A 27712-nucleotide genomic window follows, 5' to 3' on the forward strand; every position below is an offset into this window, starting at 1 on the left:
CTGCGCTGGCGCCCGGGGGGAAACTCTCCTATTGCTTTAACAAATAAAAGACCTCTGTGCTCTGTATATATATTGATTTCATGCTGCGAACTTCAGCCACATCTGTGAGGATTAAGAAATCTGGGTCATCACTTTTTGTTTGCTATTTTTTCCGCTGTTATATTTTATATAACTTTAATGTTTGCCATGGAAACTATAAATACCTCTTCCTCTCTGTCTGTCTGTGTGGCTCTTTTCCCAGTGTGCTTTGCTGAATGAGAAGCTGGATTCCCTCGTCAAGGCCTTAAGTGAAGAAGCAGAGGCTCAGGTAAAAAAAACACGACCGGTTATGAGTTGTAGCTGGATGAAAAGTATTTTTCAATTTGCTGATCTTTAATCCAGTGCGGCTGATGGATTCTGTATTTCAACAACTTTTGATCGTCAAGTTGGTCAGAAGATGACAACCTGAGAATCCATTTACCCTCTAAATCTGGTTCCTGTGAAATACTAATTACTTCTGCCCCTCTTAAAAAACTTTCAGGTTAACAAATCTGAACTTTTCTTGGTGCCCTTAGCTCATAGATAAGAAAAACAACAACATTGACCTGGAATAACAACAGAAATCTCAATCTGTTCTGGGCAAAGTTTTTATTCAAAGATAATAAAAGCCTGCCCCAAATAAAGGCCTGGCGAGTTTACGGATCGAAACAAATAAAAGCCTGGGCTGCTAATAGAGGTGTTATGGTAGTAGTCCTTTAGGTCTCTGTCAGTCATGGGCCATTAGAATAGTCCTAACTTGTCTTCCCATAACACCACCAGTTGTGTGTCGTCACCGTATGGAAAGTAGTTTTTAGTTTTGTTGATTTTTAATCCAGTGCGGCTGATTTATTTGGTATTTCACAAACTACTGATCGTCAAGTTGGTCAGCAGATGACAACCTGAGAGTCTGTTTACTCTCTAATGTTGAAAAATGACCCCAGGGGGTTTCTGGTTGAAAAGCTAAAGGTCCAAAAAGAAGACAAAGCCTGGTAAAAGTGTCTGATCTGGTACTTGTGAAATACTAATTACTTCTCTCAGGTTAAAAAATCTGAAATTTTCTTGGTGCCCACAATTTCTAGACATGAAAACAACTTGGAATAAGTACATAAAGCTAATCTGTTCTGGCCAGAGGTTTAATTCAAAAATAATAAAAGCCTGCCCCAAATAAAGGCCTGGTGAGTTTATGGATCAAAACAAATAAAAGCCTGGGCTACTAACAGAGGATTTCCGGTAATTTCCTTTATGTCTTTGTAAACAAAAAAGGTTTCTCACAAAACAATCTGTAGCGTCCTCGTGCTCTAGTGTCTTCTGGAGAAAAAAAAACATTCACCTTTCCTGGTGTCCGCCCCTTACCTGCCCATCCAGGTGTAAAACTATTAGAATATATACTGAAATAATAACAACGCACATAACATTGCCCTTAATATACACAACAACAAATAAATGACATAAAGTAAAATGATTATGTACATACAATAATGGAAAAAGCTCCAACACTAAAAAAAGAAATGTGTCCCCTACACATCCAGAAGGTCCCACACAGTCAGTCCAGGTTCAGCCAGTCGGTCCAGGTCCACACAGTCAGTCCAGGTCCACACAGTCAATAGTTTGGATTGAAACAGTTGCCCTCCTTGTAATAAATAATATGTACAATGAAGGACTCGACTTGGACTCAAATAATGAGGACTCGATTCAGATTTTTCTCTGGTGACTCGGACTCGACTCGGACTCGAACACTGAGGACTCGGGACTCGACTCAGACTCAAGGTTTGGTGACTGGACCACAACACTGCTGTATGGAAAGTAGTTTTCAGTTTTGTTGATCTTTTTTTTTTTAAGTTAGATTTTTGGCCTTTTGGCCTTTAGTCCATAGGACAGCTGAAGAGAGACAGGAAATATGAGAGAGTGGGGGAAGACATGCAGGAAATGGTCACGGCCGGGAATCGAACCGGCAACCCCTGCGACGAGGACTGTAGCCTCCGTATGTGGGGCGCTTAGACCACTAGACCACCAGCGCCCCAGTTTTGTTGATCTTTAATCGAATCTGTTAACCCTAGAAGTGTTGTCCTTGTGAAATACTACTTACCATTGCCCTTCCCAAGTCAAGAGATCTCAATCTGTTCTGGGCAAAGGTTTTATTCAAAAATAATAAAAGCCTGCCCCAAATAAAGGCCTGGTAGATTTACAGATCAAAACAAATAACAGCCTGGGCTGCTAAAAGAGGTTTTACGGTAGTAGTCCTTTTGGCCTCTGTCAGCCCTGACTTTTCTCCCCCTTATGGCGCCCCAAGGCCTGAATATATTTCACCTTGAACTGACAACTTAAAAGGGCTTTTGATTTGATGAGTTACAAGCTGAAAATGTCATGAATTGAATTATACTACAACATCAGAATCTCAAACTTTATGAGTAAGAAGCATTTTTCTGTGCTTCTTCGTCCTGATTTATATAATTCTCATAAATCACTTTTATTTAGACATTTTGGTTTCACTTGCTCTAAACTCTGTTTCATAAAACTCAGTTTGTTCTATAGTTTCTCTTCAGACCGGCAACAACGTCAGGAGGCTTTATGAGGCACAAAGTCAGTTCCCAGCCAAAGCCTCCCAGAGTTGAAAGTAGACAAACACGTTATATTTCTGAGACACTAAAGTGTTGTTTGCTCTGAGAAGATAAAAGTCATCCTCCTCAGCTGCAACACCCGAGCTTCTAAATCCCCCTGACTCAACCTGATCCTTTACAGAGGTAACAGTGAAAACAATGTTTTTTCAAACATCTTAACTCCCCCCACAGGAGCTCAAACACAAAACAGCTCATAGCCTTTTATTCCCTTGTTTCCTTTGGAGTCTTTTGACTCTGATTGATCTCCGTGCTCTAAATGTGAAAACACAGCCTTCAAAACATCAGCGTGAATCTTCTTTCTGCTCCATAAAAGGCGAGAAGCAGAGAGTTTTAGCTTTGTGTCAAGCATCTATTTATATTAAACATAAAAAATGGAAATCCTCTTTTCCCTCTTTTCTCCACTTAAGTGAAAATGAACCTCTGCCTCCTGGAGCTGGAAAAGGAGATGTTACAGCACTTTAAGGCTCCACAGAGCAGCCGTAGTAAACATATTTGAACGAGGAGACATTTTCTGGTTGAGTGATAATGTTTTAAGGCTACAGGGTTTCCTCTGCTCCTGCAATGAAATACAACATTCAAGGCAGTTGTGTATAAAAGGACACTTAAGAGGAGACATTTTACAGATATGTGTTTTCTTCTCCTTTCTGTCACGTCCAGGTGGTGCCTGCAGGGTCAGTGCCCAGCCAGGAGAGTGAAAGCTCAAGCCCAGGGGAGAGTGGGGGCGAATCGGGTTCAGAGGGTAAAACGTACCGGTCCAAGGAGCAGCTGATGCTCCGGGCTAACAGCCTGAAGAAAGCCCTGAGGCAGATCATTGAACAGGCGGAGAAAGGTACAAAACATTTTTAAAAGCAAACTCAAGACCTACCTTTTTAGTCTCGCTTTTAACTGAGTCTTATTCTTATATCAGTTTTATTAATTTAATTAATTTATTTATTTATTAATTATTTATTTATTTATTTATTTATTTTATTTATTCATTTATTTATTTATTTATTTTTTTATTTATTATCTAGTTCAAATTTTAATCACTTTTATTCTATTGTATTTATTTTTGTAGTTATTTTTTTTCATTTTCTTTAAGTATAGCATCTTGTTTTCTTTTAATGGTTTAATATTTTAGTTTTTTATTAACTTAGAATTTTATTTTATTTTGGCGATTTTAACTTCCTGTGTTGAGTTTTAACACCTTATTTTACCTCCAATGTTTCCTCATTAAGATATCACGACAGCGTTTCCTCGGTTCATTCAGCAACTTCTTTTTTATTTATTTATTTATTTAATTTTTATAATTTTTATTACTATTGTTGCATATATTGTGTTATTAACCTTAGGATTGTGGGATGGGTTTGGGGTCGGGGCTGGGGATGGGGGTGGGATTAGGATGGGGGGTCTAGTTTATATCTTTTTCTTAATTTATTCAATTTTAAGTTGTTTTTATGTAAAGCACTTTGTGTTACCGTTTCATTGTATGAAAAGTGCTTTATAAATAAAGTCTGATGATGAAGAAAGGCCCCTCCAATCACAATGCTTTTCTTTCCTTCATCTCTTGGTATGATTTTTGCCATGACTTGTTCACGAGCACAATGTTTTTCATCATTTTAGTGGTGGACGAGCAGAACCGACACACGCAAGTCCAGAGGATGTCGTCCTCGTCCTCCATCAAGAGAGAAAACAGTGAAGAGCTGAAGGATGCTGAGCAGCGTAAGTGTCACTTTAATTTGAACCCAGCAGGGACACGAAGGGAAGGGACGGTCTCAAAAGGGCTGTTAGGACATTTTAGAAAAAAAAGTTCAGTATTTCAAAAGCTTGAGCCTTGCATTTGTCAGAAAAGATTCAAAGAAGACTAATACTATTGCTTTTTTTGTCTGAGTGGTGATTATTTCCTGACATTTATTTCAAAGGTCCAGGAAGTCTAAGTCCTACCTCCCCCATCGTTCTTGAGAAAGCAGAGAGCCTCCACACCGTCACCTTCAACGAGGACTCTGTGTACGTACATCCCTGTCTTGTTAATGAATAGTGTTCCTTTATTAATGGGGTGCCACTTTTTAATTAACATTTCACATACTTTCTTTGTTTATAGACAATGTTCGGAGAAGTGCGTCATGAACAACTACTTCGGCATCGGCCTTGACGCAAAGATTTCTCTCGAGTTCAACAACAAGAGAGACGAGAACCCTAAAAAATGCAGGTATGAAGACTCTCCTCCACAACAGACTGAACATGATGTGTTTACAAAGCATTTGTTTCATTATGTAACACAGTAGCTCTCTTTGCCAACAACAGACTGAACATGTTGTGTTTACCAAGCAGTTTGTTTCATTATGTAACTGCTTTTATAAAGATTTTAGCTTGTTTCTTTTGTTGGATAAATGTCTATAAATGAAGGTCAGACACGCAAAGAAGTATATCGTCTGCGTATAGAGAAAGTCGACAGATAAATCTGAGACTCTACAAACGATCGAGACCATAAGTAAGTAGTTAGTTATAAGTTGTAAAGGCAGATTTTCAGACATTAAATGTTAAGAAATGACCCAAAAAGTCTGACACTAACACAATCAAGCTAATCAAAAATAATCAAGGTGAGAGATGTACAGAAGAATATCGTCTGCGTACGAAGAAAGTTGATTAGTAGATCTACAATTCTCCCAAAAATTGAGACTTCTAGGCACTACTGATAATAAACAAGTGTTATTAAGGGAGCTATTCAGACTATGAATGTATAAAGGTGACCCTTGAATTCCACACTTGAATGTTTAAATATTAAATAACGATGGAAACACTAAGACATGTGGCTTTTAGAAGCAAAAGTTGTAATTGAAGAAGACATGAATTTCAGTTTTGCAATTATATCTCTGTTTGTTTAACAGCTTCTTGTTCTTAAAGGAGATAATAAATGTACAAAGGTGACCCAAAATGAAAGAAGTCTCACAGAGTATACCTTTAATACGCCTTCAAAACTTCTTGGACAACAAATAACTTCATAAAGTTGAGTTTTACATAACAAACATAGCTTAATATAAACAGTGCTAAATCATTTCTTCTTCTTCCCTTCTTCTTCTGCAGTAGTCGCACCAAGAACATGATGTGGTACGGAGTCCTGGGGACTAAAGAGCTGGTCCAGAAGACGTACAAGAACCTGGAGCAGCGAGTTCAGTTGGAGGTCAGACACACGCCCACAGACGCAGCTTCACGCTGCTCTTAAAGAATGAGAGATGTTTTGAGAGCCAGAATGCTATGAGCTGTTTTCCTCCTACATCCTGAGCTTTTCTGCCTTTTTTAAATCCCCTCTCTCTCTCTCTCTCTTCTCTCTCTATCTTTCTATCCTCAGTGTGACGGCGTTCCCATGTCTCTGCCGAGTCTGCAGGGCTTGGCTGTGCTCAACATCCCCAGCTATGCAGGCGGTATCAACTTCTGGGGAGGCACTAAGGAGGATAATGTGAGTGTCGTCAGTTCAGTAAACCAACAGAGACCTTTTCTTTGATGTAAAACCTTCACAGCCCGATTAAACGAAACTTATTTTGAGCCGACAGATCTGAAAGTTGAAGTTAATACTTTGTTCCGGTCTCTGATGTGCAGAACTTTGGCGCTCCGTCTTTCGACGACAAGAAGCTGGAGGTGGTGGCGGTGTTTGGGAGCATGCAGATGGCCATGTCCAGGGTCATTAACCTGCAGCATCATCGCATCGCACAGGTAACACAGATCCCTCAGTTAACAGACTTTAAGGACTCACCTTACTCGAACATGTTTCTGAAGACCCAAACAAAAGTTATCCTTCCTATAACCTACGAATCTTTCACTTTTTGGTGGGTTCAGAGAGTAAACAACGTGAGGATTATGTGATAGTTGTAGAAGCAGGTCCATTTTAAGTATGCTTTTAGTGCTTCCTCATTAAAATGCCAGTGATTACCTTCCTGAAATCCACATTAACTGCAACATTTGGCTCCTCCCCTTAAAAATGTGCTCTATGTTTTGATATAAACTGAGAAACAAAAGTCAATTTTGGAGCATCTCCACCTGAGTTTACATACATCCAACCAGACTTCCCTTTAAATCCACAGATTATGCTCTGTCTCCCATTTTTATCTATGTTTACAGTCATGTGAGGGCTGTTTTTGTGTATTCCTCATTTCCTGTCAACCCCAAACTATAACAATTTCGGTCAGCATTAATTAGTATACTCAGAATTAGATTATCAAAGCATTAAATTGTTTTATAATCTCCTTTACAACAATCCCATTTTTATGATCTCGTCACCGTCAGGCAAAAACCTCATACCTCCAAAAACCACTACTTTCCAAAAAGTAAAAACCCAATATGTGTTTCACATAACTTAACACTGCATGTGACTCAATCATGAGCTACTTTTTATCTGTTAAAGAAGAATAAATAAATGATTTTCATGAGGTACAGGGAGGAAGAAAAGGGTTGATAGTCACGAGGGGTTTGCTTTGATTGTATGTGGAAATACAAAGATATGTTATGAAGATTTGTTTTGGGGGAATGCATTCATGTAATGCCAGAAAATAATGAATAAAGGGGTAGGACTAGACACGCTTTAACTTCTTCCTACTCCTTTTTTGCACATGTAAATTTAAATGTTTCAGTGCTTGCTGATGGAATTGATTGATTTTTTGGGGGATTTTTATTTTACTTTACTTATGTATGTTTTTTCCTATTTTATTCTTAAATGTTCAAAATTAAGAAATTAAAAATATATATATATTTTTACAAGCCTACTGGAAAGCTTAAAGGGAGATCAGTAGCTTTGATTAATGCCAAAAAAAAATGGAATATGGAGATTTGAGGTTTGTGCCTGACAGCAATAATCTCTACATTGTGTTCAGTGCTAAGTAGTATGTGAAAGCCAGGCAGCAACCTCCAGTGTTGAAAAAATAAGCTAACACAGAAGTGTAAAGAACTGCAGTTCCTGGAGTGTCCACTTGAGGCTGTCTCCAAAAAACAAGGAACCCCATCAGCAGCCGTGTTAAAAAAGAAAACATGTTTACAGCTGAGATAGTAGGCAAAAATTTTAATTTGGGGTTAATGTTAAATTTTAATTAAATTAGATTCATTTGACAGTTTAATATTTAAAAGCTTAATAGTAATAATGGGCTGGTATTATCACGTCACCCTGAAATACATTAAAAAAACTGTCTATTGGAGTTGTGGCGTTTCAGAAAAATGAACACCACTGACTAGAATACATGAAGTTGGATTTATGTTGGAGATTTTTCAGGATCACATGAAATATCTAAAAGCAGAGGACAAAAATAGCCGGTCAAATAAATAAAACACACAATGCAGTCCAGTCATGGAAGCAAAAAGAACAAGAGGCCCCGTCTGACAGCTGCTGTTTTCTGCTCTGTTGCGTCTCAGTGTCGACAGGTGAAGATCACCATCCTCGGGGAGGAGGGGGTTCCTGTGCAGGTGGACGGAGAGGCCTGGATCCAGCCGCCCGGCATCGTCAAGATCGTCCACAAGAACCGAGCACAGATGCTCACCAGAGACAGAGTAAGGCTGGCTTTAATATTAATCTTTATAGTTTCACACCAGATTATTTATCTTTACTGTACATCAATTCTAAAAATGACTTCAAACTACAAAATCCACCCTCAGCTCTCCGTCTTCAGCCGCCTGCCCTCGTTGTTGACTCTTTCTATTTCGGGACTTCTTAAATCCAATTCAGACCTCCTGTGTTTGTTCTCTCCTCACGCTGCTCAAACCTTGAGAGCTCTCTTCAGCCAAGCACTTTTGGCCAGTTAGTTTCCATGGTTTCTCTCATCGAGTGCTGCAGAGAGGAGAGCGTTGGCTGGTAGCCGCCTGAATCTGTCGTTTTTCACTCAAACCCATGTTAGATTACCAAGTTAAAGTAAAAGTGTTGACATGTTGGAGGATAAAATTCACGTTTGAATGTAGTCAAACACTTAGTCTGAGCGTCCTGATGAAAGACGATGCATGACATCTAATTGTTTGTTTCTGTATCGTATCACCAGGCGTTCGAGAGCACCCTGAAGTCATGGGAGGACAAGAGGAAGTTCGACAGCTACCGCGCCTCCCGGCCTCGCCTCAACTCGCAGCAGTCCATGGAGTACCTGACGGAGGAGGAGTGCGCTCAGGTCCAGCAGCTGGGACTCGTGGCCGACACTCTTATCAATAAGTACGAGGCGCTTCAAGTTCATAGATGGTTTAAAAGAAATGCTTGCAGCTTGTAGGGCTTGGAAGTGAATGCAAATGTATGTGAAGCCTTAAATCTGCTGTCTTCATTATGGCCAGCAGGGGGCGACTCTTGAGGTTGCAAAGAGGAGTCCAGATTGTCAAGAAGTCCTTGAGAGACTGAGCGTATTTCACACTCTGTGTGTACCTCAGTGAACTTTTTCTTCACAAGGTCACAGTCTGAATAAGTCGTTTGAGGATTTATGATATAAAACGTGATGTTTCGTTTTTAAATGATTGTTAAATTTGGAGGGAAATGGGTGAAAAAGCAGTCCGGTAGACGGCATTGCATTTCCTGCATTTACAGCACTTTTGGGATCGCCGCACATCGGCCGTGTATTTCATCTCCTCCGACGTTGATAAACAGAAACATGTATCACCTGTAAATTAAAATAACACGCTCAGAATCGCTGTGATAAAGTAAATGGAAAACTTTGCCGGACTTGAAACAGATGGCCTGACTATCAGAGAGACCACACTGCCCTCAAGTGTTTTGGGGGAGTATTGCTGCGCGACCACTGCTGCCGAGGGTCAACACCAAGCGGCAAGGTCCTGCCGCGAGAATTGGAGCCAATGCGGAAGTGTTAAAAACTGCAGTTCCTTGAGTGTCCACTTGAGGCTGGCTCCAGAAGTACCAGAAACCACATACACACCGATTAAAAAAAAAAGCCAATCTTTACAGCAGAAATAAACATGTTTGCAGCCTGGTACAAAAAACGAGTGTAGTCTGGATAGCTCATTTCTTGATCGGCAATTTCGAAGATATTGAAATTACGAGTTTTCCATTATGAGAGGCACAGCTGACTTGACTGACAGGCGGGAGCACTGTAGCTGTTGGCGAGGAGGCTCAAAGCCCGCCTCTTTACCTCACACTAGCTCGACAGAAGTTACGTTGAGTTCAACATTTCCAATATGGCTTCTGCCGATGATTAGCTTCAAAACAGCGCTTCAGGAACAGATGGGTGACCTCACGGATACTACGTCCATTAATTATACAGTCTATGGTCTGAACACAGAAGTAAAAACCTGCTTTAAGAATAAAGAGATGTTGCCGTGCTCTCATGCAGAGAATGTGATAAACTCCAGGTGAAAGTCTGGGATAAAAGCACCTTATTTGTTCAGTTCCTCGATCTGTGTGAGTGTAGGTCTTTAAGATATCTTAAAGCCAGGGGGGGAAATAGAAAGAGAGATTAGTTTGGAGAATTTGAGTGCACAAGAAAAACCTCCATCATTATGAAGTTAAAATGAAAACATCAGAGCAGTCAGGAGTTCACAGCAGAAACGCTCGGAGCACAGACAGAGATGAGTTTTTTATTCAAACATCGTCAAACTGAACGTGAAGGTGGAAACGACATAAAACCCATCTTCATGCATAGATAACCTGTAGTAATATCTGTGCCCCATCAGGCTGTCTTTAACGTCTCTGATTCCTCCTCCCTCCTCCTCCTCCTCTGTAGGATCCGAGAAGCAGCCAAGACCCACAAGCTGGTGGAGCAGGAGCTGGCTCACGCCGTCAACGCCACCGCCCTGGTGCTCACTGAGGCCAAACTGTCCAGCCCTGAGGTGAGACTCTGAGGGGGACAGACAGACGGACGCACATATGGCTGATTTGATTTAAAGGCAGCAGACTCAGGGTTCTCCTTTTTAAAGACACATCAGGGTTTTGACCTAAAGTGTTCATCCACATGGAGTATTTGAATGATTTGCTCACCTGTGAACTAAAGTTACAGAGGAGACGATAAAAGGAGACACATGATGCATGTCTTTGATTTCAACGCTGACTTCCTGGTTCTTGTTTTCAGTTTCTGAGTCGCAGCACGGCGGTGGAAATCGTCAACAGCAGTAAAGTCCTGCAGGCGGAGACCAGGATGCTTCTGGACGGAAAACTCCTGGTACGATTCTGCGATTTCACCCTCGTCCTCTCTTTCTCTGCTGTTCTCTTTGTTCCCTCCTCGTCTGTTCTCTCGTGATGTCTCACATTTCAGGCTCTATCTCTCTCTTCCTTTTGTCCTCCGTGTTCTGTTTGCTTTAGGTTTATTTACTCAGAGTAGTTTACCTTTATTCACAAAAGACCTGCGTGCAGCAGAGCAAATATAATAACAACTGTGCTGCAGAGAACAACACGACGCACGCAACTTCTCCAAACTCCAAATGTTTACATCCCCGTTCAGAGTAATCGGACCAAACTCTCTCTGGTTTCATGCTCAGCCCCGAGCAGACATTGTTCGATGAAGTGGTGATTCTTCTTCCCTTAACTCTCCTTCAGTGAGAGAGATTAAGACTAAACGGAGCCGGCAGAGATAAATGAGCAACAAACAGAACATATTTACATAATATGCTAATCAGCTTCAGTCTGTTAGCATCTCAGGTTAACAGATGTTTCGCTTTAACAAATGTGTGGATTCTGCAGAACATGCAGAAAGCATCAAAACATACATCAGATGGTCGAGGAGGAGGAGGTGACAGATTTACAGACGGAGGATTTTAAATATCTTCTTTCAGAGAGCTCATTTACTTTTTTATCTTTCTTTACAAACGACACTTCATGACCTTGAAAAAAAGACAGTCCACAGTAAACTCTGGTTGTTTTATAAAGACAATGAGAGATGACAGGTCAGTCTATATGAACAGGATTATCAGAGATATTTCGTATTGGCTTCTAGTGAACACTTCTGACCAGCGTGTTTCTAAAATGTTATTTCTTATCATTCAGAAAGAGTCTCTTTCCTTACTGCAGTTACAAAATGCTCTATATCAGCTGACTTTGGTCACTAGCCTAACTTTTCCTTTACTGAGGCACCAGTTTGGCTCATTAGTTAAAGTGCACGCCTCACATACAGAGGATGTAGTCCTCGTCACAGATGTCACTGGTTTGACTCCTGGTCTCGCCCCCTTTGCTGCATGTCCTCCCCTTTACTCGGTTCCCCATATTTCTTGTCTCTCCTCAGCTGTCAAAGGTAGAAATGCTTGAAAATTAAAGACGGAGAGGAAATTAAAAGTCCAATCCACTTTATTTTTAGAGCACATATTAACATACAGTGATGTTTACTAAAGTGTGGCACAATAGGATAAAAAGCAGAAATAAAAACAGTAAATAAATATAACATAAAAGCTCATAAAGGGGCGCTGGTGGCCAAGCGGTCTAAGCGCCCCACATACAGAGGCTACAGTCCTCGTCGCAGGGGTCGCTGGTTCGATTCCTGGCCAGTCGACCATTTCCTGCATGTCTTCCCCCACTCTCTACTCCCCACGTTTCCTGTCTCTCTTCAGCTGTCCTCTCAAATAAAGGCAAAAAGGCCAAAAATATAACTTCAAAAAAAGTTCATAACAACGCTGTAAACTAAAGGAAAACATTGAGATCAAATAAAACAACTAAAAACACAAGAAGCTATAAAAATCACCAAGCTGTCATTGGGGTTGAGAGAAAGTCCAGACATGTTGAGTATTATTCCACTGAGAGTCCGTCTCTTCCTCCCTCACAGTCGGAGTGTCCAGAGGAAGAGGAGCTCCGGTCGACTCTGAACAGCCTCAGCGCCGAACTCCACAAACTGGACGACATCCACTGGATCTGTCCGCTGATGCAGTGCTCCGAAGAGGTGAGGGGAGGGAAATGTGACCTGATAGTTACAAGAGTTTCCTCACACACACACAAAATAGTACTGGTGAGACTCTTTCCAAACCAAGCAGGTCTAGACCGTACTCTATGTTATATTATTAACAAAGACCCAACATCAAGACAGGATAAGATCCAGTCCCATCTTACAGACAGGACTCAGTCTGATCTCATCTTAATCCACCATGAGCAGAGCACTTTGCAGCATTTAGCAAGTTACAGTGGCAAGGACAAACTTCCTTTAACAGGCAGAAACCTCCAGCAGAACCAGACTCATGTTAGACACACATCTGCTGAGACCAAGATGGGGTTGAAAAGAAGGAAAGAGAGAGAGATGACAGTGGTGAGACTGATAGTAGTAGTTGTAGCAGCTGGAGTCTGGCAGGTCCACAGCAGCAGAGATCCAGAGGAACCTACGAGACAAGGGAGCTCAGGGACTCCAGAAAGGTCTATGGTTAGTAACTTTAATGTGACAGGAAGAGTTAAAGAAAGAGGGGAAAGACAGGATCCTAGTGTGCCAGTTCCCCCGGCAGTCTAAGCTTATAGCAGCATAACTAAGACCTGGTCCAAGCCTGATCCAGCTCTAACTATAAGCTTTATCAAGAAGGAAAGTTTGAAGCCTACTCTTAAAAGTAGAGAGGGTGTCTGCCTGCTGGACCCTGACTGGTAGATGATTCCAAAGGAGAGGTGCCTGATAACTGAAGGCTCTACCTCCCATACTACTTTTAGAGACTTTAGGTTCAAAATGAAGCCAAAGAAGTTCCTTGAGAATCTGTTTATGTTTGGCAAGTTGGGATTATTAAGAAAGGAGTACTTCTTTTATTTGCTGCTGACAAACAGCTTTTGGTGTCTTTACTGCCACCTTCTGGACTGGAGGTCAGATCAGTACTGCTGTCCAGAATTGGAACTTTGCAGTAGCTCCTCTCCCCTCTCAGACACCTGGTCTCATCTTCTCTCCATTGATCCGTGCTTCTCCTCCAGGACTCGGTGAGGGGCAGCACAAAGAGCAGCAGCAGCAGCAGCAGTATGAAGCTGAAGATCATCCCCAAGGTGAAGAAGGAGAGAGAGAAGCTCCACAAGCAGAAGTCCAACAGCTCTCTCTCAGGTAAGATTCCCATGTGTTGAGTAATCATGCCTCAGAGCGTCAGCATGAGAACATATACGTACCTTTGTTCAGACCTGATTCTGGTATGTGTTTCTGGATCAGTGACAGCTCCATAAAGATGGATTCAGTCTCAGTTTTTTTTTTGGCTTCTGAACTTTCTACTTGTCTCTGACTCTGTAATCGAGAGCTGGAACTCTGCCACCACGAGCCGCTGAAGCTTGAAGTTCACGGCATTAATGGCGGACAGACGTTTCATAAATCAGTGCCGAGCACCTTTGAAGGTCTTGTTGTCCCGAAGAAGAACAGCTCGCAAAAATATACACACGCTATAAAAGCAGGTCCTCTAATGGAAGCCATCTTGGTTCAGGTGTTATTCCCAATCAATCAGTTTTTAAGAGGCAGTTCTTCCCGCCTCCGAAGAGCTTTTACAGCTTCTATTCTTCACGACGGTCTTCATTCGGGTTGTTTCTTCTCTCCTCCTGCAGGAACTTGGGACGTCAAAGGCGGGGCTGCTGAGGCGGACTCTCCGGGCAACTGAAGCCCTCCACTGGGTGTTTTTACTACCTTGAGAATCAGGTGTGAGAAGCTGACTGACCGCGATACCCGTTGGCCTGAGAGGTGCGAGGAAGAAAAGGAAAAAAAAAAAACATCTTCTCAACTTTGACGCCATTTCCTCCACGTTTGAAGTTCCTTCATCCCCTCCCTCAGTGTCCCTCAGAGGATGAAGGTGTTGTTCCTTTTGTTTTATTTCACATGTTTTGAAGGGGGCCTGGCTTTGCATCGCAGTGTTCTGCTTTCGGTTCTGTTTAACCTGCTTGAGTTAGGATGTTGTCGCGGCCAGCAGCACATCAACGGAGAAAAAAGAAGGCGTGGAAGAAACAAGTTCTTCCATTTTTTTTTTTGGGTTTGTTTTTTTTTTTTGACGAAGAAATGTGTTTACGTGGTGCTCTCTTTGCATGTCGAGCGCACCCATCTTGTTTTATATCTCTGATAAGTTGCAAACCTTTTACTTCTCTGCTTTAGACCCTTTTATTCTTAACTTTACAGCCTTCGGACTTTGATTTTTTCTTGAGACTTGGGGGGAGAGTATTTATTTCTTGTTGCTACTGCCATGAGAACTCAAAACGGCAACAAGTCAAGAAACACGAACAAACTGAAACATCTCGACGTTATCGTCTAACTGAACTGGGAAATATCTTAAATGTTGCAAAAACTATTCTGAGGAATGTACTTGTGTGGACTTGTATTATTTACCTGTGAATAACGATAATGTTAAAATGATACATCATATAAGATTTCACAAAGGTTCTATTGTTGTGGTTCTAAAGTGGTTCTTAAATAGGCTGTTGTCTGACTTGTGCTATCTGAGGCTATGCAGCCACACTGCAAGAAGAATCTTAATAACAAGTCACTTCATCTGAAATCAGGCGCATGACGAATGTACGACTGCAGGATATAACGTACGGTACAACCTTCAGTTATCAACGTATGCTGGAGTCCATAATTGAGTCCACTTTCCCACATTTCAAGGACAATGTGGAGGTTTTGTTCCAGATGAAGTGACCCTGTAAGTCCGATTTTTCTGCAGTGTAAGGTGAAGGTGTTTACAGAAGGAGGAAGCATCAAGGATGCATTAAGGAAACATTACAGCTACTCAGTATATTACTCCTTCTTTGCCATACTGCTGATTGTATATGTAATAGAAGAATAAGAGTCAGTGGATATTTGAGTTTGCCTTGTCTGTGGTTAAGAGCTATTATAGTTATTATATGATTATTACCGCAAAAAATATATCTATTTTTTTGTATATCTTATTTTCCAAATGCTGATCGGCTTTGCTGCTTCCCCCTTTGACAAACTCCTTGGCCACTGTGCATATAATCAGCGCCAATTAATGCTGTTCTGTGTGTCCCTGCATGCAAACTTAGCCCTACGTCGCCTCACAGGGAGAGAAGAAGACGCCTCAACATGATAGATTTTAGCTTGTTTCTTTGACCAGCAGCACATGCATTTTTAACTCCTTACAAACTCTGCTTTCCACACCAGACAGTCCAGGCTTCAGACTTTAAGAAGGTATTGATGTAAACCCTGAGTGTCCATCATCACAACTTCATACTTCGGATTATAATCTGCCCTAGCTGTGGACAAATCTCATGCAAGAGCTTGTCTTGAATACATGTGCTGCTTTGTGGAACGGGTCAAAATTTACAAAAGATTACAAAAGTTTACGAATGTTTACGATTTCCAGAAGTACATTCTACCATGGTTTACAGATTTTGAAAGAAATGTTCTGACATTTTGGGAAATGTCTTTAACTTAACGAGAAAATGTAAATATTGTAAGTTTTCCGAAGGAGTTGACAAGACAGAGCTTCTATTTGCTAAGCTTGGCAAAAAGAATGAAAAACTGGGACCAAATGTCAATTTTAAAGAAAAAAAAAACGCCTCAAAATGAGCTCCCAAAATGTGCTCTTAAGCTACCGTTACAGCGATTCCCAATCTGTGGTACGTACGCCAAAAATTGGCAATCCATGTGGCCTTCTTTGTTTAAGTCAATTACAAATTGCCTAATTCTGAACCCAGAAACTTATTTAGTTTCAGATATTTGACGATTTTGGATTAACGTTTTCATTACAATGATGGGAAAGTTCAATGTAATCCGAAGCATATTTAAGTTACATTAACGTTAGCTTAATGCGGTCAGATTCAGTCGTGTCTTAAAGGCGTGTTGCAAAATAGTTTCTTTATTAAATACAATAAGTTATTTTGTAAGTCTCTGAGTTTTCAGTTCTTTCTCATGAGCTAATGTTAGCTAATAAAGCTAGCTAGCTTAACTGGTGATGAGGCTAACTCTGCAACGAATGGAAATTGTCTAAGATGATAAGAAGCAAGATTAATCGTGAGTCAAATACTACCTAATGTCTCGTAAGAGTTAGCATAAGAGCTATCATAAGATGGTACCTTAAAGAATCGTAGAAAATAAGTTATTTTCAGGTTACGCAAATAACCTGAAGTTGATTTTTTGTGACGAAATCGTTTCACTTTGAAACTGAGAAAACAAGATGTAAAGACATTAGCGCTGGGATTTGACTTAAGATTAAACATTCAAGCTGTTACCGTTAGCTTTAACATTTCATCCCGGACAGGGTTTTTTCTAACTCACGTACAGGTTCACCTCTTGTTTTTCGTTAATCAAACCAACCCTTGATAGTTCGGACTTCCTGTGAGGCAGTCCAAGTGGCCTTCTTTGTTTAAGTCAATTACAAATTGCTCAATTCTGCACCTAGAAACTTGCTTAGTTTCAGATATTTGACGATCTTTGATTAACACTTTCATTTCAATGATGGGAAAGTTAGTTGTAATCCGAAGCATATTTAAGTTACTTTAACGTTAGCTTAACGCAGTCAGATTCAGTCGTGTCTTACAGGCGTGTTGCACGTTTCACGAATAGTTTCTTTCTTCTTCTTTAAATACAATAAGTTATTTTGTAAGTCTCTGAGCTTTCAGTGCTTTCTCATGAGCTAATGTTAAGTAATTAAGCTAGCTAGCTTAACTAGTGATGAGGCTAACTCTGCAACGAATGGAAATTGATTTTTCATGGTTAAGTTGTCTTATTTGTTAGCGCATATTTTTAAACTTCTAAGATAAGAAGCAAGATTAATCGTGAGTTAAATACTAGCTAATGTCTCGTAAGAGTTAGCATAAGAGCTATCATAAGAAGGTACCTTAAAGAATCTTAAAGAATAATTTATTTTTACATTACGCAAATAAACTGAAGTTGGTGTTAAAAAATTTCATCACTTTGAAGCTGAGAAAACAGGATGTCAAGACGTTAGCACTCAGATTTGACTCACGATATTTGACGATTTTGGATTAACGTTGTCATTACAATGATGGGAAAGTTAGTTATAATTCGAAGCATGTTTAAGTTACATCAACGTTAGCTTAACGCAGTAATATTCAGTCGTGTCTTACAGGCGTGTCGCACGTTTCACAAAATAGTTTCTTTATTAAGTCTCATGAGCTAATGTTAAGTAATTAAGCTAGCTAGCTTAACTGGTGATGAAGCTAACTCTGGAAATTGAATTTTCATGGTTAAGTTGTCTTAAGATTTTAAGACAGATATCTGTTAGCGCATATTTTAAAAAATCTAAGATTAGTCGTGAGTCAAATACTAGCTAATGTGTCGTTAGAGTTAGCATAAGAGCTATCATAAGAAGGTACTTTAAAGAATTATGCAAATAATCTGAAGTTGTTTTGTTGTGAAGAAATCGTATCACTTTGAAACTGAGAAAAAAAGGATGTAAAGACGTTAGCACTCAGATTTGACTCACGATTAAACAATCAAGTTGTTACCGTTAGCTTTAATATTTCATCCCCGGACAGGGTTTTTTCTAACTCACGTACAGGTTCAGCTATTGTTTTTCAACCCCTTGATAGTTGTGACTTCCTGTGAGGCGCCGTAGATGTTCAGCTCTGGTAGGATTGTGCTACTGTATCCATAGTGTGCCAGCTTTACGCTCTACACCTTAGAGGCTTTAGTGGTGTTGTGCCAAGTTTGTACTGAGTTCAGTGGGTTACGAGACATACAAGGAATGTGTGAGAGTGCGTTAGCTTTCGGATGCGAATGTTGTTGTATGTCGTACATTTCAAAGTTTACTGTATCTTGCCTTGCACTTTACGAAAAACGCAAACTTAAATGGGGAAAAAAGACATTGTGTGCATGTGTGCGTGTGTGTTTAAGATTTGAGTGTTTTTTAAATTAATTTGATGACAAAATCTTTTATTTATGATAAATGTATACGGACAAAAGTGTGTTGATACAATGTAATATATCTAACCAAATGTTTATGAATGATGAATATATTAAGATGTATACACAAATGTTTATTACATCAGTGGTTGTACAATAACTCCCACAGCAGCTTGAGATTTCCCATTTATTGCCAATGTAATTAATGTGATTTAATGTCATTTCACTGCCACAGCAATGTCATTTAAGTGTCTTTCCAATGTAACACCAATTGGTATTTAATTACTGTTTAAAAAAGTAATGAATATTGAATCTATTCCAACTTTTAAGCCAAAGTTATAATGGAGTTCTCCAGTGTTATCACAGACTACTGATGAATTGTTTACACAGAAAAAAGATGTCATTTTCAGCCTATGTTTAGCCAATATTTGGGTGAACATTTGTGTATAATTTTGAAACTGTAACATCGACTTAGGCAGCCTAACTTGTGCTTTTCTCGCCATTTGTTGTGCTGAAAACTGAACGCAAGTTGTGTCACGTCTGGGGAACGCACATTCATGGAAGCCATTTTGGAATTTAAAAAAAACATTGCCAATGTTAGAGTCTTAAACCAATGATTTCATAAGTTTTCTTTAGTTACTTTTTACACATAATTTGTTGCTTTTAAAACAATTGTTGTGAATGTACGTTGTTTTTTTTTTTCAAAACGGCAAAAATGTATTTGACTGAAACTCTTCCAAGGAGTTCTGTGAGGCTGAAAAAAATCAAACTCAAACTAACAAACATACGACAAACACTCCACCATGTTTGTGCAACAGTTGCTTCATTGACGACATTTGTGAACGCACCCCTTGATCTGAACAGCCTACATATACTGAGACTGTGTGCGCAATGCTGGAAGCCAGACTAGGTGTTGCACGACTTTGTACGTCGCGAGGTGTTTTATTGTGTTATTGTGTGCAGTGTGTAACAAAGACAAAGTCAGCGCAAACTCTTGGAGATTAAATGAATTATTGAAGTGTGAAGATTGTGTCTAGATTGTGTCTTTTGGTGTCATTTGATGATTAAGATTTTGCATACTAGAACAACTGACTCTTAAAGGTACAGGTCACAATACATGTCTGCCCAATAGCTGTTAAAGGATTTGATGTCATGGCTCTGATTTCGGTAATTTAAAAAAATAAGTGAAGAGTTAATTTGCAAAAACAGATAACTCTAAACTAAAATTGAAAAAAAAACATATTTCTTTTTGATATAGATTCCTAATAAAGTTACATTTTCAAGATACCTCTGATAAGTAAAGTCATTTTGACTAAGTCAAAGCCATCCAACCTCAGTTGATGGATAATACCAAAAGCTAGTAATAGAAAAAATATGTTTTTTGAAACTTTTATTTAGTTTTTCAAAAGTGAGTTAACTGTTTTTGCAAATTAACTCTTCAAGTGTACTTATGATGTATTGAAACCTGCCCAAAAAAATACTTCAAATTTCCCAAATCACAAAAAAAAGTCATGTCAATGTCTTGTGATAAATTGCAGATGTTCTGTCCTGAAGTCGTATTTATTGTTTGTCAAATCAGGGGTGCATCCACAGGGTGGCAAGAGATGGCCTGGGTCCCCCTTGAAAGCGTATTACCTACCCCAAAAATATAAAACCATGATGGCTTATGTGATCTTTTGATTCTGTTTGACACAAAGTGAAATGTGCAGTGCTAGCGGGAAGCAGGAAGACACTGCGGCAGTTTAGCTATGCCTCTCTTTGCCTTTATGCATTCATGAGAGTTTACTGGGCTGATTAATAACCTTTAACTGCAATTAGTCAGATTAATCAGATTAGTATTCCTCCAAGAGTCCATTCTGTAAAATGTAGATGTAGAAGTCCAATTCCAAAAGGGCATCACGATTGACGTGTTTACGCCGGCAGTCCTTTGAACAATGCATCTGTCTTATGTTGCATTTGGTAAAATCCAACGTGAGACTATAACGGCCGGTTTCCATCAGATCTGTGTCCGATCCGTCTCCGATTCGCCACGGCACAGGAGTTGATAGGTTTCTATTCTACTCAATGTGTTAACTTCCACTGGATCCGCTCCATTGCGTTCCGGCTGCGTCTCTGATCCAGCAGGTCGGAGTCCTCCGGATCAGATACACAAGACTTCTACTTTTGCCGAAACAACGCTTCAATCTCAACAGAGCAGATGGAGCGGGACAGGAAGTCAGGTTTCATCAAAACATCCGGTTAATTTTCAGAATAAAACACTGTGTTATCACCAGATCGTATTTCACTTAACTACAACAACAAACCGTCATGATGAGTGGAGCCAGGCCTGGAGTCAACAGGTCGAAGGTTTTCAGAGGACCAGAAAGACAACATGGATGAGGAATTATTGATTCAGTAATTACAGCAGGAAAACCTCGGTCTCGTGACTCCAGCTGTCCAGCGGTTCTGGAAACGCAACCGGTGGGTGTTGGCGGAAGTCCGGGTAAGTCACACTGCACACACAAGACTCATGTCGACCTTCCAGGTATTAATCAATCACACAAGCACTTCATTTAAATCACACTGAGGTGTTACGACTACAATCCCAGTCTGTGGTCGTCAGAACTAATCCTGCTTGTTCTGAACAATTACACCCACGCGCCGCATGTATCAATCTCTCTCTGCCTGTAGTACGCCGGTCAGTGAGTAACAGTGTAGGTGTTTTTTGAGGCTAATTTTCATAAAAACAATGTGTGGAAATACAATTTCAGCATGATTCATGAGCTAAAGGCAAAATGTTGTTTGTTTACAACTGCAGCCTGCAACACCAGCGAATACTCAAATGAGTCATTAGGCTTTTAAATGAATCATTAATCTTCGTCTTTGTACCGAAATGTGGGGGACGTGCGTTGCATAATTCTTTAAACATTGATCGAGACATTTAAACTCCTGCTGTTAAGCTCTTTGTTTTTAAGACATTAAGACAGAAACAAATACAAATCAGTCTTTATTTCTTGTGTTGAAGTTGCACCCAGTTGTTTCTCAAGACTTGAATAAAAGTGGATGCCAAGGTTTGTCATTTGACTCAAACTCTAAAGTATTAAATTCTTGTTTCTATTTAGATTTGTGGCACAAAAATACAAATTTGGAATACTGTGGCTTCCAGAAAATCAACAATTCATTAGCCTCATTAAAAAAAATCAAACTCATTTCAACATATTTTCTTCTGAATGAGATCAAATCCACTCTTGGTGTTTTGGGGGAAGTTACTCTAATTCCGGCATGTCTTCATAATCTCCTCCCTCTTCCTCCTGCTGTCTCTGCTCCTCCAGCTTCTTCCTCTCCTCCTCCGCCTTCCTCCTCTCCTCCGCCGCCTTCTTCATCTCCTCCTCCACCTCCTTCCTCTTTAAATTCTGCGCCTCGTCGTCTTTCTTCTTCTCCTGCTCCTCTGGCGTTTTGTTCTTCGGCGGCAGGTCGTAGGCCCACTCCTCGTCCGAGTCGCTGATGTCGTCGTCCTCAATGTCGTAGTCGGGCTGGTAAGCCTGTGTGGCTTCGTTGTTTTCTACGGGATCGGGTTCAGGTTTGTAGTTTGGGTCCTCCAGTTTGCCCCAGGCCACTTGGTCAGCTTTGCGGAGGATGATCTCTACTTTGGACGGGACCATGTTGACCGAGCTCTGCTTGACGTTGATCACCTGAAGGTAGAGATAGAAGAAAAGGGTTGGAAAAGACTGGAGTACTGAATCTAAAACAAGACTTCATCAAGGTCTGCCATTTGGTCCAGCTGACTGTCCTTTTTAATGGTGTGAGAAATGTGATCCGTGTCTTGAAATAAGACTGAAACACCTTTCAAAATCCCTAAAACATAACTTGTATTCTTGCACAGCGGCCATTTTTTATTTTGGGAGTTTTTTCTGCTGTTTTCATGGTTTGTGTCAGGATGTATTGGGACGCCATTGCGGACCACGGGAGAAGGGGGTTCTTAAAGTTATTCCAAATGGAATAAGCACAAAAATGGCAAGCGATCAGATGTATAGGGATAAATAAATAAATATATAAAATAAAGAGCGGTTCTTTTAATTAAACAAAGCTTTACAAAGATAAGGAAAAATGTATGTAAGTATCTGGAAGACCCAGGAAAACTCCTTCACCCAAACTCAGGGGCTACAGGGAACTAAAAGACTATTGGAACTCTTCTTAAAAGGACAAGAAAGAGGGGGACAAATGCCAAGAAAGGTCTTTTGATGCTTAGGCAACAAACACAGAGAACATGTGAGACATCCACTCAGTTACTCTGAAGGTGAGTGAATGTGTCAGCACAGGCTTCCCACACCTGCTGCAAATCAGGGGCAATCAGGACCAGACTGTGCTCTGGGATGATTCCTTCACTTCATACAATGTGTGGCCAACATGAGAGCCCCTCACAGTTTAACATTTATATTTCATAACTCTACCATAGTGTTTGATTAACCAATGAATGAGGAGAATAGGAATAAATAAGTAGGTGCCGTCATTTTGGTGCTAACAGCTTTCGTTAGCATAAAGCATATTTCTAGCTAACGTCTTTACATTGGCAAGCAAACAGTAACATTAGTTGATATAAGCGATACTAATGACATTAAGCTTTTTCTATATTATCTCAGTTATACAATATGTCGTTTGTAGTGGAATTACAGCAAAATATCTTGTCCGGTACATGCTAGCCATCGCCTTTTTTGTGCTAATCAAAGGAGAAGCGGATAAACATCACAGTTCTTCAGATTCCTCACATTTATTAACCTTTAAACCTGAAACACAGAATTCTAACATTGTATCAGCATCAGGGGAAAAACAGCTGCCATTAAAAAAAACTGTGACTTAGCAACAGTTAAGCTAACGTACTCCACGGACAGATGTATGTCGATGTGTTTAGCAGGCACTCACCCCCCAGAAGTGGAACTCTCTCTTGAAAATCTTGTTGTCCTCGAACTGCATTTGACACGAGAGCTAAAGAGAAAAAAGAGGTAGAATAAGGTAAACGGGACCATCAAGGGGTATTTTACATTAGTAAAGAGATTAAGAAGATTACTGGCATTAATGAAAGCTAAAAATAATCAAAGCTAATTAGTGATAAGTGAAGCCAATTTTATCTCACAGTCTGGCAATTCAACACATCTTGACTTTTACAAACAGATCTCTTAATCAGATTTTGATCAACTGATGAGTTACTCATGTAAAGTGTTTTTTAACTTGAACTTTGTTGGTATTGAATAAAGTCAGCTCAAAAGTGTGTGTGGCTGTGTTTTTTTTACTAACCACAGTCCTGTTGGCCTCTATGCAGGTGAACTCCGGATGTGCGTTCTTGGCATAAATAGTTATGACAACATTGTTTCCTGTCTGGTGCCAGTCATATCGACACGCCACCTTCTTCTTGTCCTGTAAAACAACAAACATGAAAGTCAGGGACACCCCTCTTTTGTTGTCTGTTACTTCTTTTTCCTTCACGTGAATTTCTATTAAACTGGGAGTAAGTTAATGTTTCAGCTACCTGCTTTGGCACCCAGCGATGTTTCCCTGTGGTGCAGCCCTTCTGGTCCAGGAAAGCGTTAAAATCTATTGTCTTGATGCAGCAGCAGCTCCAGTACTTATACCTGAACATCACAAACAATAAGGGACAGGAAATGACTACATTGACCCCCTGACCTTAACCCTAATCATAACCCTAAACCTAATCGTAACCCTAACCCTAACCCTAATCGTAACCCTAACCCTAACCCTAGTCGTAACCCTAACCCTAAACCTAATTGTAACCCTATCCCTAATCGTAACCCTATCCCTGACCCTAACCCTAACCCTAATCGTAACCCTAATCGTAACCCTAACCCTAACCTAACCCTAACCCTAACCCTAATCGTAACCCTAATCGTAACCCTAACCCTAACCCTAATTGTAACCCTATCCCTAACCCTAACCCTAACCCTAATCGTAACCCTAACCCTAGTCGTAACCCTAACCCTAAACCTAATTGTAACCCTATCCCTAATCGTAACCCTATCCCTAACCCTAACCCTAACCCTAATCGTAACCCTAATCGTAACCCTAACCCTAATCGTAACCCTAACCCTAACCCTAATCGTAACCTAACCCTAATTGTAACCCTAACCCTAGCCCTAATCGTAACCCTAAACCTAACCCTAACCCTAATCGTAACCCTAACCCTAACCCTAATCGTAACCCTAACCCTAATCGTAACCCTAACCCTAATCGTAACCCTAACCCTAACCCTAATCGTAACCCTAACCCTAACCCTAATCGTAACCCTAACCCTAACCCTAACCCTAATCGTAACCCTTATCGTAACACTAACCCTAACCCTAACCCTAATCGTAACCCTAACCTTAATCGTAACCCTAACCCTAACCCTAATCGTAACCCTAACCCTAACCCTAATCGTTACCTTAACCCTAACCCTAACCCTAATCGTAACCCTAACCCTAACCCTAATCGTAACCCTAATCCTAACCCTAACCCTAATCGTAACCCTAACCCTAACCCTAATCGTAACCCTAATCGTAACCCTAACCCTAACCCTAATCGTAACCCTAATCGTAACCCTAACCCTAACCCTAATCGTAACCCTAACCCTAACCCTAACCCTAATCGTAACCCTTATCGTAACACTAACCCTAACCCTAACCCTAATCTTAACCCTAACCCTAACCCTAATCGTAACCCTAACCCTAATCGTAACCCTAACCCTAACCCTAATCGTTACCCTAACCCTAACCCTAACCCTAATCGTAACCCTAACCCTAACCCTAATCGTAACCCTGATCCTAACCCTAACCCTAATCGTAACCCTAACCCTAACCCTAATCGTAACCCTAATCGTAACCCTAACCCTAATCTTAACCCTAACCCTAATCGTAACCCTAACCCTGATCGTAACCCTAGCCCTAATCGTAACCCTAACCCTAACCCTAATCGTAACCCTAATCGTAACCCTAACCCTAACCCTAATCGTAACCCTAATCGTAACCCTAACCCTAACCCTAATCGTAACCCTGATCCTAACCCTAACCCTAATCGTAACCCTAACCCTAACCCTAATCGTAACCCTAATCGTAACCCTAACCCTAATCTTAACCCTAACCCTAATCGTAACCCTAACCCTAATCGTAACCCTAGCCCTAATCGTAACCCTAACCCTAACCCTAATCGTAACCCTAATCGTAACCCTAACCCTAACCCTAACCCTAATCGTAACCCTAATCGTAACCCTAACCCTAACCCTAACCCTAATCGTAACCCTAATCGTAACCCTAACCCTAATCGTAACCCTAATCGTAACCCTAACCCTAACCCTAATCGTAACCCTAACCCTAATCGTAACCCTAACCCTAACCCTAATCGTAACCCTAACCCTAACCCTAATCGTAACCCTTACCCTAACCCTAATCGTAACCTTAACCCTAACCCTAATCGTAACCCTAACCCTAATCGTAACCCTAACCCTAACCCTAATCGTAACCCTAATCATAACCCTAACCCTAACCCTAACCCTAATCGTAACCCTAAACCTAACCCTAATCGTAACCCTAACCCTAACCCTAACCCGAATCGTAACCCTAATCGTAACCCTAACCCTTATCGTAACCCTAACCCTAATCGTAACCCTAACCCTAATCGTAACCCTAACCCTAACCCTAATCGTAACCCTAACCCTAACCCTAACCCTAATCGTAACCCTAACCCTAATCGTAACCCTAACCCTAACCCTAACCCTAACCCTAATCGTAACCCTAACCCTAACCCTAATCGTGACCCTAACCCTAACCCTAATCGTAACCCTAACCCGAATCGTAACCCTAACCCTAATCGTAACCCTAACCCTAACCCTAACCCTAATCGTAACCCTAACCCTAACCCTAATCGTAACCCTAACCCTAACCCTAATCGTAACCCTAACCCTAACCCTAATCGTAACCCTAACCCTAACCCTGACCCTAATCGTAACCCTAACCCTAATCGTAACCCTAACCCTAATCGTAACCCTAACCCTAAACCTAACACTAACCCTTACCCTAACCCTAATCGTAACCCTAACCCTAACCCTAATCGTAACCCTAATCGTAACCCTAACCCTAATCGTTACCCTAACCCTAACCCTAATCGTAACCCTAACCCTAACCCTAATCGTAACCCTAACCCTAACCCTAACCCTAATCGTAACCCTAATCGTAACCCTAATCGTAACCCTAATCGTAACCCTAACCCTAACCCTAATCGTAACCCTAACCCTAACCCTAATCGTAACCCTAATCGTAACCCTAACCCTAACCCTAACCCTAATCGTAACCCTAATCGTAACCCTAACCCTAATCGTAACCCTAACCCTAATCGTAACCCTAACCCTAATCGTAACCCTAACCCTAACCCTAATCGTTACCATAACCCTAACCCTAATCGTAACCCTAACCCTAACCCTAATCGTAACCCTAATCGTAACCCTAACCCTAACCCTAATCGTAACCCTAACCCTAATCGTAACCCTAACCTAACCCTAACCCTAATCGTAACCCTAACCCTAACCCTAATCGTAACCTTAACCCTAACCCTAATCGTAACCCTAACCCTAATCGTAACCCTAACCCTAACCCTAATCGTAACCCTAACCCTAATCGTAACCCTAACCCTAATCGTAACCCTAACCCTAATCGTAACCCTAACCCATATCGTAACCCTAACCCTAATCATAACCCTAACCCTAACCCTAACCCTAATCGTAACCCTAACCCTAACCCTAATCGTAACTCTAACCCTATCCCTAACCCTAATCGTAACCCTAATCCTAATCGTAACCCTAACCCTAACCCTAACCCTAATCGTAACCCTAACCCTAACCCTAATCGTAACTCTAACCCTATCCCTAACCCTAATCGTAACCCTAATCCTAATCCTAACCCTAACCCTAACCCTAACACTAATCGTAACCCTAACCCTAATCGTAACCCTAACCCTAACCCTGACCCTAATCGTAACCCTAACCCTAACCCTAATCGTAACCCTAACCCTAAACCTAATCGTAACCCTAACCCTAACCCTAATCGTAACCCTAACCCTAACCCTAACCCTAATCGTAACCCTAACCCCAACCCTAACCCTAACCCTAATCGTAACTCTAACCCTAACCCTAATCGTAACCCTAACCCTAACCCTAATCGTAACCCTAACCCTAATCGTAACTCTAACCCTAACCCTAATCGTAACCCTAACCCTAACCCTAATCGTAACCCTAACCCCAACTCTAACCCTAACCCTAATCGTAACCCTAACCCTAACCCTAATCGTAACCCTAACCCTAACCCTAATCGTAACCCTAACCCTAACCCTAATCGTAACCCTAACCCTAATCGTAACCCTAACCCTAACCCTAAC

General features: G+C 40.8%; 2 protein-coding genes across 2 annotated transcripts in view; one reads left to right on the plus strand and one right to left on the minus strand.

Moving 5' to 3' along the window:
- si:dkey-172j4.3 (diacylglycerol kinase eta) overlaps positions 1-19344 on the plus strand; it is a 116186-nt gene extending 96842 nt beyond the window's left edge. The window contains exons 17-31 of the mRNA XM_034676894.1: positions 242-307; positions 3294-3465; positions 4239-4337; positions 4538-4622; positions 4717-4824; positions 5700-5796; positions 5965-6072; positions 6213-6326; positions 8013-8147; positions 8630-8793; positions 10307-10412; positions 10652-10741; positions 12332-12445; positions 13444-13567; positions 14053-19344. Coding sequence (XP_034532785.1) covers positions 242-307; positions 3294-3465; positions 4239-4337; positions 4538-4622; positions 4717-4824; positions 5700-5796; positions 5965-6072; positions 6213-6326; positions 8013-8147; positions 8630-8793; positions 10307-10412; positions 10652-10741; positions 12332-12445; positions 13444-13567; positions 14053-14105 — 1635 coding nt within the window. The 3' untranslated portion in view covers positions 14106-19344. The remainder of the gene's footprint in view (positions 1-241; positions 308-3293; positions 3466-4238; positions 4338-4537; positions 4623-4716; positions 4825-5699; positions 5797-5964; positions 6073-6212; positions 6327-8012; positions 8148-8629; positions 8794-10306; positions 10413-10651; positions 10742-12331; positions 12446-13443; positions 13568-14052) is intronic.
- A 1765-nt stretch (positions 19345-21109) lies between these two features.
- zgc:92429 (uncharacterized protein LOC445063 homolog) overlaps positions 21110-27712 on the minus strand; it is an 18947-nt gene continuing 12344 nt past the window's right edge. The window contains 4 exon segments of the mRNA XM_034676141.1: positions 21110-21990; positions 23219-23281; positions 23591-23710; positions 23823-23925. Of these exon segments, the coding sequence (XP_034532032.1) occupies positions 21565-21990; positions 23219-23281; positions 23591-23710; positions 23823-23925 (712 nt within the window). The 3' untranslated portion in view covers positions 21110-21564.

Source organism: Notolabrus celidotus, chromosome 23 (assembly GCF_009762535.1).
Source record: "Notolabrus celidotus isolate fNotCel1 chromosome 23, fNotCel1.pri, whole genome shotgun sequence".
Taxonomy (NCBI): domain Eukaryota; kingdom Metazoa; phylum Chordata; class Actinopteri; order Labriformes; family Labridae; genus Notolabrus; species Notolabrus celidotus.